The sequence below is a fragment of the Panthera leo genome, chromosome C1, assembly GCF_018350215.1.
Source record: "Panthera leo isolate Ple1 chromosome C1, P.leo_Ple1_pat1.1, whole genome shotgun sequence".
NCBI lineage: Eukaryota > Metazoa > Chordata > Mammalia > Carnivora > Felidae > Panthera > Panthera leo.
The window spans coordinates 166198554-166216530 of NC_056686.1; the positions used below are offsets into that span (position 1 = coordinate 166198554).

Below are 17977 nucleotides of genomic sequence, written 5' to 3' on the forward strand. Positions count from 1 at the left end.
GAAATACTACAAACAAGGGGCGCCTGGGTGGCGCAGTCGGTTAAGCCTCCGACTTCAGCCAGGTCACGATCTCGCGGTCCGTGAGTTCGAGCCCCGCGTCAGGCTCTGGGCTGATGGCTCGGAGCCTGGAGCCTGTTTCCGATTCTGTGTCTCCCTCTCTCTCTGCCCCTCCCCCGTTCATGCTCTGTCTCTCTCTGTCCCAAAAATAAATTAAAAAAGTTGAAAAAAAAAAAAAATTAAAAAAAAAAAAAAAAAAAAGAAATACTACAAACAAAACACATGGTAACACAGATGAAGTTGAGTTTACAATGAATGACTCATCAATAAACTCAACAAAGCCAAAGAAACAAACAGTAAACCTGAAAATGTTATCAACAGATGGGCACCTGGATGGCTCAGTTGGTTAAGTGGCTCTCTTTAGCTCAGGTCATGATCTCAGTTTGTGAGTTCAAGCCCCACGTCGGGTGCTGTGCTGACAGCTCAGAGCCTTGAGCCTGCTTCAGATTCTATGTCTCCATCTCTCTCTGCCCCTCCCCCTCTCATGCTGTCTCTCTCTCTCTCTCTCTCAAAAATAAAATAAAAACATTAAAAATTTTTTTTTTTTAAAATGACAATGCATCAACAGGAAATACCCGAGGGGGGGAAAAAAAAAACACATGGAAAAATAAAAGAGAACACCAACCCAGAAATTTTCAAATGGTCTAATATACATGCAATTAGAATTCTAGAAGAAGTAGAAAAAGAAAATGGAGCAGATAAAATATTTGAAAAGAAAGTAAGAATTTTCCAAAATTGATGGCAGACATCAAACCAGAGATGCAAGAAGTTCAGGGAACACCAAAGAGAATAAATACTAAATAAAATACATCAAGGCATTACATAATAATACTGCAGAAAAAACAAAAACTAAATGAAAAATCTTGAAGGTGGCCAATGGGGGAAAAAATATATGGCACACAGGGGGCCAAGGATACAAATAACAGAACTCTCCACAGGAGCTATGGAAGTAAGTCACTGGTATGATAATGTCCTGAAAGAAACAATGAAACAAAATTCTATAACCACTGAAAATATCTTTCAGAACCATATTAGAAATAATGGTTTTTGTTTGTTTGGTTTTTTCAGGGAAAAAAAAAGGCTGAAAAAATTCGATGATAACAGACCTGCACTGCAAGATACATTAAAGGAAGCCTTTTAGACAGAGGACTATATTAGACAAACAGATGAATCTCCAAAAAGAAATGAAGAACACCAGAAACGGCATAAAGATGAAATTCTTTTTTTTATTTTAAACTGATGTAAAGAGACTATCTATGGCAAAAATAGTAGCCATCTATTGTGTGTTTACAGAATAGAAGTAAAATGTATGAAAACAAGGGGAGAAAATATTGGATATACAGTGTTTTAGGTAATTTCCACTATATGTTAAATGGTATATTATTTGCAAGTAATAGTCCATTAATTAAAGATGTATATTATAGGGGCACTTGAGTGGCCCAGTCCATTAAGTGTCAGACTTCAGCTCAGGTCATGATCTTGCGGTTCATGAGTCCGAGCCCTCCATCAGGCTGTGTGCTGACAGCTCAGAGCCTGGAGCCTGCTTCCAATTCTGTGTCTCCCTCTCTCTGCCCCTCCCCTGCTCACGCTCTGTCTCTCTCTCTCAAAAAGAAATAAACATTGGGAAAAAAAAAAAAAGATGTATATTGTAAACCTAGGGTGTACACACACAAAAAAAATCTAAATAAGAGATATAAACTACAATACGGATAAAATGTTATCATAAAAAATAATCCAAAAAATAGAAAAAGAACCAAAAAATACACAAAACCTAGCAAGATAGATTTTAAACCACCTGGTTTTATGAAATACTAAAATAACAGATTATCAGAATGGATATGAAGCAAGACCTAGGGGCACCTGGGTGCTCAATCAGGCATCTGACTTCGGCTCAGGTCATGATCTCGTGTTTTATAGGTTTGAGCACTATCGACAACGGCCAAAGTATGGAGAGAACCCAAATGTCCATCAACAGATGAATGGATAAAGAAGGTGTGGTATATATATACAATGGAGTATTGCTCAGCAATCAAAAAGAATGAAATCTTGCCATTTGCAACAACGTGGATAGAACTAGAGTGTATTATGCTAAGCAAAAGCAGTCAGAGAAAGACAAACATCATATGACTTCACTCATATGTGGAATTTAAGATACAAAACAGATGAATATAAGGGAAGGGAAACAAAAATAATATAAAAACAGGGAGGGAGGCTCTCTCGCCCTGTATTTTAAGAGACTCTTAAATACAGAGAACTGAGGGGTTTGCTGCTGGAGGGGTTGTGGGTGGGGGGATGGGCTAAATGGGCAAGGGTTAAGGAGGACACTTGCTGGGATGAGCAGTGGGTGTTATATGTAGGGGATGAATCACTGGATTCTATCTCTGAAATCATTACTGCACTGTATGCTAACTTGGATATAAACTTAAAAATAATAATTTTAAAAATATGTTAAAACTAGGAAAAAAAACGCTAAAAAATACAAAGAGTGATACAAATGAAAACAAGAAAGAATTTGTGGTCTTTGACAAGGAATCATAATCTATTCAACAAGTATGTGAATGTCAATTATATACTAATCATTGCTTAGGCACTGTGTGAGAACTGCTTGAGCACAGCTTGGTATCCAATGACAAGCAAACAAAATAATATCAGCAAAATGCTATTTTTAAAGATACAACACACTTCTGCTTTTTTATATAGAGTATATTTACCTCAAAGCCAAGTCTATCCTTTTCTTTCCAAAAACAAAAATGTGTTACTTTCTTATCCCAGAATTCATCGGGCTTCACTACACAAACAAGGGACACCTCAGCTGGAACAACATTCTATAAAATACAAAAAATAATAATTATAAATTAGACATGTAAAATGAATATTAACACCATAAATTACTAAATGTTCACGGTTAGGCTGAATAATTAAGAGACCTTTGGAAAAGAATTAAAATAATAAAGAAATGTTCCAAACTTCAAAACATACATGGCAATAAAGAAATACTTGGAAAGACAAGCTGATTCAGAAAAGACTTCAAATAAACAATGTAATAAAAACAGTACATGTGGGGGTGCCTAGATGGCTCAGTCTGTTAAGTGTCCGACTTTGGCTCAGGTCATAAGCTCATGGTTCATGAGTTCAAGCTCAGCATCAGGCTCTACTCTTGACAGTGCAGAGCCTACTTGGGATTCTCTCTCTCTCCCCCATTCTCTGCCACTCCCCCACAATCTCTCTCTCAAAGTAAACAAACTTTAAAAATAAATAAATAAATAAACACTGTACATATGAAATTACTTTTGTTTTACTGAATCTTTGTAATAGGTTATGTTCAGATTAAACTACAATATAATTTAAATTAAATAACTATCAAATTTTGTTTTTGTGTTCAAAAAATTTTGGGGGCATAACAAAATCATCTTGGAGAATTTCTTCAAATGATGTAAAATCAATTTTTTCACAAAATAAATTTTTTGCTGGCAATTATACAAAGAAGCCAAGATTCTACTTGATTATTAACTTGAAGAAGAGGATAAGCTAATCTTTGACAAATACAATTTCACATTTACTAGATATGGTTATTCATATTACCTTAAAAAGAATGGAAATTAACATTTACTGAGTCAATAAATATTCCATGTATATTTTATCAGCAAACCCATATAGTCTATCTTTAAAATAGATCTGAGGGCACCTGGGTAGCTCAGTCAGTTGAGCATTCACCTTTGGCTCAGGTCATGATCTCAAGGTTCATGAGTTCGAGCCCCATGTCAGGCTCTATGCTAACAGCTCGGAGCCTGGAGCCTGTTTCGGATTCTGTGTCTCCTCTCTTTCTGCCCCTCCCCTGCTCATACGCATGCACGAGTGCTCTCTCTCTCTCTCAATAAATAATACAATACATCTTAAATCTATCCATTTCTACCACCTGCATTGCTAACATTCCCAAACTAGTGAGCCTTTTAAAATATCCTCTTAACAGGCCTCCCTTCTTCATATTTTCTCATGCTCAGAGTAAAATTCAAACTCCTACCAAGGCCTAGAAAGCCCTCCAAGCTCAGGGCCCCAATGACCCTCAGACCTCACCTCATACCCCTCTCCCCATAGATCACTCCCCTACCACAGCCACACTAAGTTTCCTGCTGTTCCTGCCTCAAGCTTATGCCCTTGATGTTTCCTCAGTCAGGAATGTTTTTTGCCCCGTACACAGAAGAATGCTCCCTCTGTTTATTTAAGATTCTACTCAAATATTCCCTCTTCAGACAGACCTTCCCTGACGACCCTATCAAAAGTAGCACCATATGACTCGGTCTCCTTTTACCACTATATTTTTCTTCATAGCATTTATCACTATCTGATGTTACATTACTTAGTAATTTGCCTAATTACTTACTATCTGTAGTAATGTACTACTTTATGTACGATATCTAATATCTTACTATGTCAGTCCTATATCTCCAGCCTTTGATAGTGCCTGGTATATAGAAGACACTCCATAAATAACTATTAAATAAATGAATTCACATTAAATAAAATTGAGAGAATGAGATCTACTTGAATTTCACAGAAGAATAAACAGAGTTTCAAAGAACTAAAGTAACTTGTCCAATATGACAGAGTTGTTCAGTGATGGAGCTTAAAGAGAAACCAGATCTGACTCTAAAGTTCTATCACACCATTTCAAATGTTCTAGACCAGGAGTCAGTAAATTCTCTCTCAAGGTGTAGACAGTAAACATTTTAGGCTTTGCAGGCGATACAGTCTCTGTTGCAACTACTTCAATCCTGTCATTATAGTATGAAAGCAGCCATAAACCATATAAATGAATGGGCATAGTTGAGTTCCAACAAAACTTTATTTATGAATTCTAGGGGTCAAATACCATTCAAGACCATAAATGGCAAAACTGAATAACAATAATAAATTATGGTTATAATTAATTATTATTAAGGAGAAAATAGAAATCTTTCCATTTAAACATGTTATTGGGCACGTCACAAATCTAGTGCCCCCTGCAATTACCAGGCTATGAATTAGTTAAGTAAATTCAACAGTATCAAAGTTATCAGAGAGGCTGGGAAACTTAGGGTAGACTGAGGTTTATTTATATATTGACTTTTGGAAGACTATTATTTCAAAATCACTGAATATTAAAGTTGCGAGAAACAAGAGAAACCAAACTCATTTTAGAGAATATTAGTTACAAAGCCAACACTAAGCTCTGGGATCCCAAACAACTGGTACTCGTACCTTTTGAAATTAAAGCAATGAATGATTTTGTACGTAGAAACTGCTTGACCAGGAGTAAACAAAAGGCCATTGCAACTTCTGAAAATGTTAACTACTAATAAATCCAAAAGTTGTTAAAATACCTATCGGAAAAGAAATCCCAAGAGGGGATTAAATCATCCATTGACTGTTCTTCAAAACTGCCAATGATCAAAGTCCAGTTCAAACAGCAAGCCCCAAACAGGTCATCTGTGACACAGGTGAATGACAGGATGAAAGGAAGAACAACACAAGGTCATAATTAATGGATTTCTCACCTAATAGTTATTTTAACAACTTTTACTGAGAAGAATTCATCTTCACGGGTGGGATATAAAAGTGCTCAGAACATATCTGACAGAAAAAGTTATGGAACATCAATCTGTGCTCCCGTAAAAACTGATCCTCTAGAGGCTATATCCTTTCCAACTCGAAGGAGTAATCCTAATGATGAAGGTTTAGGCCACACATTTGAAAACAAGGTGATGGGTACCTTATTTGGGAACCTCCTCCAATACATCCCACTGGTAAATATACACTTTGTAAAGGATAAAAACAAGATTTAGGGGTGGGACCATGTTAAGTTCTAACCGTGGCTCTTTCCCATGTTCACTGTATGAACCTGGCTAAGTTACTTAAAATCTTTGAGCCTCAGTTGACCTTTGGGGATAACAAAACCTGCCTCCCAAAGTTCTGAGGATAAAATTAAACGACATAATTTATATACAAAGCTTAGTACAGTCTTAACCATATGCTTAATCATATTAAGCACTAAAAGTATCCTCATCCCTCAAATCCCTTTTTCCTAATAGTCCCAAATAAAAAATAAAATACTAAGAATCATTCTCCATGGGGCACCTGGGTGACTCAGTCAGCTAAGCATCTGACTCTTGATTTCAGCTCAGGTCATGATCTCACAGTTCATGGGATTGAGCCCCATGTTGGCTGTGCTGACAGCACAGAGCCTGCTTGGGATCCTCTTTCCCTCTTTCTGCCCCTCCCTGTCTCTGCCTGCGTGCTTTCTCTCTCTCTCTCAATAAATAAATAAACATTAACAAACAAAAAAAAGGATCATTCTCCTTAGTTATCATCTGAAATTTTATATTACCTTCCTTTCCACAGAACCCCAAAGCAGCTACTAATTATTTCCCAATCCATTTAAAATTCTTGATCTTTCTTCCAATATCATTAATATTTACTTAACTGAATTTCACTATCCTATGTAACTGCCAACTTCTATTTTCCCCAAACTGACCTGCCATCAACTCTCTTCATTATATTTGCTTCATTTCTGAGCTATCATGAAGTGAGTGTCCCTGCCAGGAATGCCCTTTTCACTTTCTTTCATCTAAATTAGATCATCTCTTTTATTTAACTCATTTAACTTCTATATTCTCTTGAAGCCCTTCTACAGAAACCCAGATATGTGTAAGCAATCTGCCTTTCAATCACTCAAATGTCTTATTTTTCTATTTCAGATCACAACATCTTCAATACCCTTATAATAAAGCAACAAATATTTACTAGGTCCCTAGAACATGCGAAGGATCATGAAAACGTTCTGTGAGGAACACAGAAAAACACAGACTAGGCTCAGACCACGGACTTTGTAACTGCAGCTGTTTATTAAATGCTGGTTTGTGGGCTGCTAAAATCCCCAAGGACACAACTGTCAAGTACATTTCTTCTGGCTTAGAAATAAATAACAACACCATCATGAGTCCTGGTGCTTTTTGGAGGAAAAGGAACAAAAGGGAAAAGACTGCTCAGAACCACATGAGAAGCTTTTTCAGAACAGACTTACCCAAATCGTGCTCTCTACCTACAGGATCAGAATGGAGTAGACAGGGGATGATGCAGATACCACAGCCTGCAAAAGCTCCCAGTTAAGTCCGACAACATTACACTTTTAGACTCACTGGCCTACTTATTAAATTTCTTAAACATGACATACTATTTTTGATCATTTACAAACCTTTAGGACTGAAATTCATTTTACTAATCAAAGTCATACCTCTAAGAATTGAATTTTAAAAATCCAGTAGTGTCCATTTCAGAACTCAGTCACTGCCGAGAAGTCTGGGCACAGTCCAATAAATGAAATGCATTTCCATTATCACTTTATCTGTTGCTATAAAATAAAACCATTTCCTGATAGACAAAAATAAAATTACCTGTAGCATTAAGACTACTGTTTTCACCACATTCCACTGTGATTTTCTGCCATCCACAATCACGGTAAATCCTCTAGCCTTACACTTTTCACTGAAACAACAACAAAAAATTACAAAACATTAAAATGGCCTTCATATTTTGTTCTTTATAATCCTAAATAAAGTTTATAGCTTAATCATATATGGAGCAGCATTAATCTCACTTGATCTGGCTTACACTGTCATTAATAAAATGTTTAAGAGTATCCTTTCAGTTTTCTCAAACAATTTACTTTTTTCATTTCAGGAAATGTTGACAATCTACAAACTAATCTGGCAAGAAAATTACTCTCAAAGTACAGAATGTCAATGGCCTAAAAAAAGGAAGAAATCAAAGCAACATTCAAATAATCTCAAAAGCCTTTCAATTTCTTCATCTGTAAAATGGGATCACAGTGAAGTAGATAACTAGTGGCTGCCAAGTGCTTACAGACTTCTTACCTCTCCTTCCTGCCAGAAGTATAAGGTTAAAACAGGTAGAAAATAGTGTAAGCTATGACTAACCAATAGAAATGGATTCCCTGGTGTTCTTTTTAGGAAATTTAATGAGATGAGGTAGAATTTGGTCTACATAGTAATTCAAAGCCTGAATACTCCATGTATGAACATACCACCCACCTCTGCATTCTCACATATTTGACCAACAAAATAAATATCTTGAGTGTTGGAATGTGTTACTGCTATATATTATATTCAATTATTCAAGTATTAAACACTTCCCAAAAGCCTACCCTAGTAAAATGCAACAACTGTGTTGAAAAACTCCATCCTACAGACCAAACTACATAGATGCTTTATTATTATTATCTACTTATAAAATCAATTCAGTGCAAGGATCTCAACTGTCCTCCCTCCAATACAATAGAAGACATTTAGTTTTACTTAGCAGGGCAAGGATTTGGTAGTGAAACCTCTCCACACTCAAAGTTCTATCAGTTACATACATTACAGAAAAGGTAATTAGCAACCCTTTCCTAAAATATAAATCCAACAATCCAGGGTATTTTACTAATCCTGCCTTACTTCCTCCAACTATTCACATTAGCCTCAAGATGGTTCTTGGAAAAGTGAGGTCTAATTCCACTGAGAAACAATAAAGTTTTAAGAATGGGGATGGTATTATTAAAGGTTTCTAAGATCCCCTGTAGGCAGGGATAGAAGCTGAGTTTCCAAAGGAAACAGAGAACTACTCAAAAGATGAGGCAAATTGAAAAAATGTCCATACAAAAAATCTGCACACAAACGTTCACAGCAGCATAATTCCTAACAGCCAAAAGCAGAAACAACTCAAATGTCCATCAATGATGAACAGGAAAACAAAATGTGGTGATCTGTACAATGCAATATTGTTCAATGTAAAAAGGAATGAAGTACTGGTACATACTACGACATAGATTAACCTTGAAAACATTATGCTAAGTGAAAGAAGCCAGACACAAAAGCCCACATATTGTATGATTCCATTTACATGAAACTTCCAGAATAAACAAATCCACAGAGACAGAAAGCAGATTAAGAGCTGCCAAGGGCTAGGAGGAGAAGAGACTGGGGAGTGAATTCTAATGGGTACAACATTTTGTGGGGGGAGGGGGCAAATAATAAGAGTGCATGATGGATACACAACCTTGTCAATATACTGAAAACCACTAAACTGTACAGTTAAAAAGGTGATGTTTAAGGTATGTAAATTATATCTCAATTAAAACAATGGTTAAGTACTCTGTTTTTGGATTTTGCATTTTAAAACAAAGGATTCATTAGGTATTCTTTGGGAGAAAAAATGTGAGATAATACAATGATCACTTTGGATTAGAAAGAGCATATAAAGACTTGCTTGGGGAAGCAAATCTGATACTTAACTGCTAGTTGAAGGATCAGGTAAGGAAGAAATTCCTGGAGTTTCCCAACAACAAGACATCTAGGAAGATCACTTTAACTTAGGTAGGATACAAGACCAAGAGAGGTCAACCTAGGTCAGGTAGCTGGCTGTTGAGTAGTCTTCAGAGAAGTAAAACCAACTGAGGGTCTCTGCCAATGCATTGTAGAAATTTGCAGGAGCAGGAGATAAGACACACAGAGCTGTTCAGTGGAAGGCCTCCCCTCACCGGTACTAGAGACAAGATCAGTGTGCCATCCCCATAATTTGGTACTTTCTTTTCAACTGGCATCTGCATCTCGGAGATACAGGTTACACAACCATTTTGTTAAAGAAGTTTTATGTGAATAATACATTTATATTTCAAAGCACACTCTAAATTAATCTGTATGTTAAGACAAAGAAAGTAAGGAAGCTTGAAAATACCATCTGCAGTAATCTTAAGGGCGTAAAAGTGCTCTAAATTTATCTTTTGGGGTAGTTAAAAAAACACCCTTAATCATAATTTTCTCACATTTTACTAAGATAATGAAAATACAATTGAAGGATACTATTTGAAAATTGCAAGACCAGTGATCTCTCAACTATGGGAATGGATTGTGGGTTTTTGTTTTGTTTTTACATTCCTACAAGTGGAGAGATAGTTTCAACTCTTTTCTAATATCTTAAGTTTAGAAGCATGTTCTGTCCTCTATAAAGGGTATGTTAGAGTAGCTGCAGTGCTAATATTAATAAATTTCTATACCTTTAATATGTTTATAATTACATCTAAAGAACAATAAAAACAATCTATTAAGACTGTCTCGTTGGTCCTCCACCATTTGAGCCTTTCAAGGTGAGGTAGCTACATTAAAACAACTATTAAAAGAGGAGAGGCTCCTTAAGAAGCTCACTCACTTTGACTAGAAACAGACTGGGGATTTCTGGGGTTCAGTACACTGTAGCTCTTCACTAATTTCTTTAATTAAAACTCTTCCACTTACAGAGCTCTGTTTATACTTAAATAATCGCAACTAATTTCACTTATGCTTTTATTATAACTTCTTATTTACAATTTATCCTTAGATAACATGCTTCCAGAAAGCAAGGATATTATCTGACTGATATCCTGGCAGCTTTAGCACAGTGCTTTAAATATAGATACCCTTGGGGCGCCTGGGTGGCTCAGTCAGTTAAGCGTCCGACTTCAGCTCAGGTCACGATCTCACGGTCCGTGAGTTCGAGCCCCGCGTCGGGCTCTGGGCTGATGGCTCAGAACCTGGAGCCTGCTTCCAATTCTGTGTCTCCCTCTCTCTCTGCCCCTCCCCCATTCATGCTCTGTCTCTCTCTGTCTCAAAAATAAATAAACGTTAAAAAAAAAATTAAAAAAAAAATAAATATAGATACCCTTTAAAAATATTAGAGGGTGTACATTGTATCACTCCCCAGTCAGAAAGCAACAGTGGCTTTCCTTCTCCTTCAGAACGGAGGCCCTTACCATGGTTTACAAGGTCCTCTCTATGATCTGTTTCTAGCCTCTCTGACCACTGTTCCAGAACTCTGTCCCTCTCTCAAACTGCTCCCACCACATTACCTCCTTGCTGATTCCACAAGCCTGCTTTCACCTCAGGGCGTCTGCACTAACTGCTCTTTCATAAATGCTCTTTCCTAAATGCTCTTCCATAAGATATCTGTGCTACTTGCCCCTCACTTCCATCAGCTCTGGTAAAATATTATCTTATCATTTTGTGAAATAGTACCACACACACCATCCTTAACTCTTTCCATGTTTTGTCTTCATAGCATTCATAAACATCCAACAAACTGGGTGCTTATTGGTAACATTCATTTGATCATTAGCTATAAGGCCCATAAGGGGAGGGACTGGGTCTCCTCTCTTCACCCATTTCCTCAGCACCTAGAACAATGAGGAGTTCATTGCAGGGTCTCACATATTTACTGAGTGACTAGAGACTTGTGGTATTAACAACTGTATAATTTTTTGGCAACTCATTAAAGCTCTGCATTCTGGTGTTTATTCTGTAACATAAATGAGTTTTTCTACAATTTTGAAGAATTGACTTAAGACCCAAGTTTGAATGAAAAAAATAAAATAAAACTAAAGAAAATGGAAAGATGACTTCTATAGGTATTGAATCACTACAGAATCAATAGTAATCTGATCAAGATTAATCTGGGCAAGTACTTGGCAGCATTTCTATAAAGAAGATTTAAGAGTGGGGAGATGATTCTTAAGGTAACTTTCCAATCCTGATGATGTACTATGATTCTATATTGGGATGATCAACAAGTTCCTAAACTTTAAGCTAGAAAATAATGATTTTAAATACAGGTATACCTCATTTTATTGTACTCTGCTTTACTGCACTTCACAGGCCCTGCATTTTTTACAAACTGAAGGTTTGTGTGGCAACCCTGGTCCAGCAACTCTATAGGCACCACTTGCTCACTTAATGTCTCTGTGTCCTACTTTAGTAATTCTCACAGTATTTTTTTTATGTTTATTTACTTATTTTTGAGAGAAAGATTGTAAGCAGGGGAGGGGCAGAAAGAGAGAGAGACAGAGACAGAGACAGAGACAGAGAGAGAGAGAGAGAGAGAGAGAATCCAAAGCAGGTTCTGCACTGCCAGTGTTGAGCCCAGTGTGGGGCTCAATCTCATGAACCATGAGATCATGACCTGACCCAAGATCAAGAGTCGGACACTTAACTGACTGAGCCACCCAGGCACCCCAATTCTCGCAATATTTCAAACTCCAAATTATATATATTTGTTACGGTGATCTGTGATCTTTAATGTTCCTACCATAGTTGTTTTGGGGTGCCACAAACCACACCCCTATAAGATAGAGAACTGAATACGTGTTGTGTGTGTTCTGACTGCTCTACCAACAGATGTTCCTCTGTCTCCCTCTCTCCTCGGGCCTCCCTAGTTGCTGAGACACAGTAATATTGAAATTAGGCCAATTAACAACTGCTCAGTAGCCTCTAAGTGTTCAAATGATTTTGTTCTTTGAATCGAAAGCTAAAAATGATTAAGCTTGGTGAGAAAGGCATGAAGAAAACCAACAAAGGCGAAAAGCTAGGTCTCTTTCACCAGTCAGCCAAGTTGTGAATGTAAAGGAAAAATTTACTGGAGGAAATTAAAAGTGCTACTCCTGTGAACAAATGAACTATAAGAAAGCAAAACATTCTTTGGAGAAAGTTTCAGTGGTCTGATTAATCTTCTGATTAAACCAGCCACGACATTCCCTTAAACCAAAGCCCAATCCAGACAGTACTATGGAGGCTGAGAGAGGTGAGGAAGCCGTAGGACAAAAGTCTGAAATTAGCGGAGTTTGATCTGTGAGGTTTAAGAAAGGAAGCCACCTTTAGAATGTAAAATTGCAAGGTAAAGCAGCAAGTGCTGATATAGAACCTGCAGCAAGTTCTCCAGAAGATCTAGCTAGGATCATTAATGAAGGTGGTTTACTCTACAGCAGATTTTCAATGTAGACAGAACAGTCTTCTATTAGAACAGCATCTTTAGGAGATGCCATCTAAGACTTACACAGCTAGAGAGGAGAACTTTACAGCTGACTGTCAAAGGACAGGCTGTCTTGTCAGGGCTGACACAGCTGATGACTAAGTTGAAGCCAATACTCATTTACCATTCTGAAAGGCCTAGGGTCCCTAAGAATTATGCAGATCTACTCTGCCTGTACTGTGTAAATGAAATAACAAACCCTGGATGAAAACACATCTGTTCACAACATGGTATACTGAATGGGCTTAAGCCCACTGTAGAAACCTACTGCTCAGAAAAACTGATACCTTTTAAACTATTACTGTTTATTGACACTGCACCTGTTCACCCAAGAGCTCTGATGGAGGTGTACAATGAGATTAATGTTATTATTTTCATGCCTGCTAACACAATATTCACTCTGCAGCCCACGGACCAAGGAGTAATTCTGACAAGGAGTAATTCTGACTTTCAAGTCTTATTATTTGAATATTTCAAAAATCTATAACTGCCAGAGACAGTGATTCTTCTGATGGATCTGGGCAAGTAAATTTAAAACCTTCTGGAAAGGATTTGTCATTCTAGATGACATTAAAAACATTCTTGACTCATGGGAAGAGGTCAAAATATCGACAATAACAGAAGTTTGGAAGAAGGTAATTCCAACTCTCATGGATGATTTCGAGGCTTCAAAACTTGATTGAAGAAATAACTGCAGATGTGGCTTTCCTGTAATATTGGCTTCATTGCAGTGATCTAGAGCTGAACACGCAATTATCTCCAGGATATGCCTGTATATACTGAATATACTGTTGAAAGGAAATGTGAAAGCAAATTAAAAAGTCTTTCAAATGTCTTTTATAAGACCATATTCACCAAGGCTATTTCATATGTCAATCATCAGCTGTGATAGATCCAGGTTAAATGTGAATAAATACTAAAAGTTACCAATAAATATGGCACTGTGACGATAGCAGAGGTGGCTGCAGAGCAGTAATCAGGAACACAAACTAGTGGTCAAAATGCCAGGTTCAAATTCCCCTTGGTTTACCACATGCTCTTGGTCAAGACACCTAAATTGCCTACTCTTTCTATGTCTCAGAACCCTCATACATAAGATGGGGATAATGATGACTGAACTCATCCCATAAGTTTGTTAAAAGAATTAAATGACTAAAAAAAAAAAAAAAAAAAAAAAAAAAGTTGGAAAAAAAGAAAAAAAAAGAATTAAATGACTTAACGGTATCTATTATTTCCTGAAATCTAAGATATCCTTTTCACATATGCTTCCCAATCATAATCCACAAGCAAATCCTCAGGTCAGGTCCATTCCGAATTTAAAGTCCTACAAAGGAAAGAAATACCAGCCTAGACAAACTTCTGTCCATCAAAATAGTTTCTAATGAGCTGGCAACTTCAGTATGTTTGAATTTTCCAACAAAATATAAGATGTTCTGAGAATGGTCAGTTACTAGGTTTAGTCAGCCCACATTTGAGTACACAGAGCTCTGAGAAACTGAAGCAGTAAAATAAAATAGAAGGTAGAAACCCATATCCATAAGCCACACTGACCACCGACTAAGAGTAAGGTACTACACTGGGCTATGAAAAATACAAATTATAAGATACAGTTTCTCCCCTCAAGGAGCTCAGAATCATTTAGAAAGATGAAAGAATAAGGAGTATTTCAGTTAGTGTCTACTATACAGTCAAGACATTATATTATTTGTTACTAAGGAAACAATATACGCTTTTGAAATTAAAAAAATCAAGACAAATAATAAATGTAAAAATAAATAAAAAATCAAGAATCATCATTAAACACATTATGGTTAAATTCCTGAAGAGTCAGAAACGGTTAGTGCTATAAATCTGGATAACAGCAGAATCTGGGAAGGATCTACTTAAAGGAGCTAATAAGATTTAATGTGAAGGACAGACACTGAGCATAAAGAATATGAGCAAAGGCACTATGTTAAGTTGAGAAAGTTTCTTAATTTCTCCGCCCTCATTTTTTCATCTATAAAATAGAAATAATACTATCTACTTTACCATTATTTTGAAAACTGAGTTAGTAAAAGTACTAAAACTAAGTGCCTTACATAACAAGTGCTCAAGAAATATTAACTGAAAAGGTGAGTCTAATCATACAAGGTCGTGGCAGAGAAGACTGAAAGACTGCCCTTGAGAACAAAGACCTAAGTCTTTCCTGCCTTCGCAATGCACCATGTACAATGTCTGCACTGGCATCAGCAAAATAAATGGCTACTGAATTGAATTCACTGTGCAGAAAAAAAGAGGTCATGGAAAACTGAGAAGGATGATACAACTGTTGTTTTAGCGAAATCAATCTTGGTTTTGCCTGCAAAGTGGGAAGAGAATGGGGTTATTATACTAGTCCAGCTTGACAATTTAGCCATCCCTTGATGTGAACTTAAGCATATAAAAAGGGAACAGAAAGGACAGAAAAATAAAAACTACATGGCAAAGAAAGGAAATACTAGCTTAGCAGTTACATTTTAAAATGGCACATTATAAATTTTCAATACATAGGTGTTTCTTATATTAAAAACAAAAACACTCATCAAGAGCATAAAGCATGTTCAAAACCCTCAACCATCATGCTTTGAAATAACTCTAAGGACAATGCAATTATACCTCCATCTAGTAAAAGTACATTCGTTAAAGAGGAAAATGGAAGGCACTGGCTCAAAATTTCTTGGGAGTGAGTCCCATTTAAAAAAAAAAAAAAAAAAAAAAAAAAAAGAGGAAAGCCATCTCAGTCACACTCTCAGACTATACTGAGTCTTCTCAAGTCTAAGAAAACATATCAACGATGAACTAAGATATTCCAATTATCTTCTAATTGCTCTGCAGAGTCCTAAAAGCTCCAAGAAGTCTCCTTAAAAGTGAGGGGGTTGGGGCGCCTGGGTGGCGCAGTCGGTTAAGCGTCCGACTTCAGCCAGGTCACGATCTCGCGGTCCGTGAGTTCGAGCCCCGCGTCAGGCTCTGGGCTGATGGCTCGGAGCCTGGAGCCTGTTTCCGATTCTGTGTCTCCCTCTCTCTCTGCCCCTCCCCCGTTCATGCTCTGTCTCTCTCTGTCCCAAAAATAAAAAATGTTGAAAAAAAAATTTAAAAAAAAAAATAAAATGCTTAAAAAAAAAAAAAAAAAAAAGTGGGGGGGGGGGGCGCCTGGGTGGCTCAGTCAGTTGAGTGTCCGACTTCGGCTCAGGTCATGATCTCACGGTCCGTGAGTTCTAGCCCCGCGTTGGGCTCTGTGCTGACCGCTCAGAGCCTGGAGCCTGTTTCAGATTCTGTGTCTCCCTCTTTCTCTGACCCTCCCCTGTTCATGCTCTCTCTCTCTGTCTCAAAAATAAATAAAATGTTAAAAAAAAAAAAAATTAAAAAAAAAAAAAGTGAGGGAGGGGGCCCTGCAGCGGGAGTGAAGTCTGAGAAGAGAAAATAAGAATGGGCAGAAATAGCTGTGGACCTCCACTTCTATCTGTTTTATAAATTCTGCTTCTGGCTAAGATTTTCTTTGAAGAAAAATGTCCATAGATTTTTTTTTTTTAATTCTGAACATATAGGATACATAACCTACAGAATACTAGTAGTTATACAGTCCAGAAAGGAGTAGCATAATGTATTCCAAGTACTGAAAGGAAAATAACCTACAACCAAGAATACCCTACCTACCAAGATTATCATTAAGAATTGAAAAATAAAGGGTTTCCCAGATAAACAAAAGTTAAAGGAGGTCATCACGCCAAAACAGTTTTACAAGAAATGCTAAAGAGAATTCTTTAAGTGAAAACCATAGCCCATAACTAGAAGAAAATTATGAAAACAAAAAAGTTCACAAATAAAAGCAAGCATATAGTAAAGGTAGATTAACGACTTGTATCTTTTAAATTTTTTTAATGTTTACTTATTTTTGAGACAGAGAGAGAGAGAGAGAGAGAGAGACACAATAGCACAAGCAAGGGGCAGAGAGAGGGGGACAGAGAATTGAAAGGGGCTCTGTGCTGACAGCAGAGAGTCTGATGCGGGGCTCCAACTCATGAACCACAAGATCATGACCTCAGCTGAACGTAATGTTCAACCAAATGAGCCAGGTGCCCCAGATTAATGACTTATAAAGCCGGTACAGAAGTTAAAACACAAATTATAGTAAAACATATCCACAAAAATGCCAAGGGATACACAAACAGATGTAAAATATGACACACACAACATGTGGGGGTGGGCAATAAAAATTTAGTGCTTTTAGAATGTGTTCCAACTTAAGCAATTATCAACTTATCACAGACTGCTATACATACAGGATGTTACATATAAACCCAATGGTAACCACAAATCTAAACCCAATAATAGCTACACAGCAAAACAGAGAAAGGATTCCAAGCATAACATAAAGAAAACCATCAAATCACAAGAGAGCAAGTGAAGAAAATTAACGGAAGAATTACAAAAACAATCAGAAAACAATTAACCAAATGGCAATAAGTACATACCCATCAATAATTACTCTAACTGTAACCAGACCAAATGCTGCAAACAAAAGATATAGGGTGACTAGATAAAAAAAAAAAAAAAAAAAAAAAATGCTGCCTTACAAGAGACTCACTTCTGATCTAGTCACATACAGACTGAAAGTGAAGGAATGAAAAAATATATTTCATGCAGAAGAAAGGGGAAAAAAATAGCTGGGTTAGCAATACTTCTATCAGACAAAATAGACTTTAAGAGAAAGACTGCAGCAGAGCACATGGGTGGCTCAGTCAGTCAACCATCCAACTCTTAATTTTGGCTCAGGTCATGATCTCACGGTTCATGGGTTTGAGCTCCATGTCCAGCTCTGCATTGACAATCCTGAGCCTGCTTAGGATTCTCTCTCCCCCTCACTCTGCCCCACCCCTGCCTGCTAAGTAAATAAACATTAAAAATAGATAAATGAATAAAATGAGAGACAAATAAGGACATTACATAATGACAAAAGGATCCATCTGACAAGAGAATGTAACAACTATAAATATCAGACACCCAACACAGGAGCACCTAAATACATACA

The 17977-nt window shown here is 37.0% G+C and overlaps 1 protein-coding gene across 7 annotated transcripts in view; it reads right to left on the reverse strand.

Moving 5' to 3' along the window:
* SESTD1 (SEC14 and spectrin domain containing 1) overlaps window positions 1–17977 on the reverse strand; it is a 152730-nt gene that overhangs the window by 73297 nt on the left and 61456 nt on the right. For all 7 annotated transcript variants that reach the window (XM_042949274.1, XM_042949273.1, XM_042949275.1 and 4 more), the window contains 2 exons: window positions 7488–7578; window positions 2769–2882 (listed from right to left, as the gene is read on the reverse strand). In XM_042949274.1, coding sequence (XP_042805208.1) covers window positions 2769–2882; window positions 7488–7578 — 205 coding nt within the window. The remainder of the gene's footprint in view (window positions 1–2768; window positions 2883–7487; window positions 7579–17977) is intronic.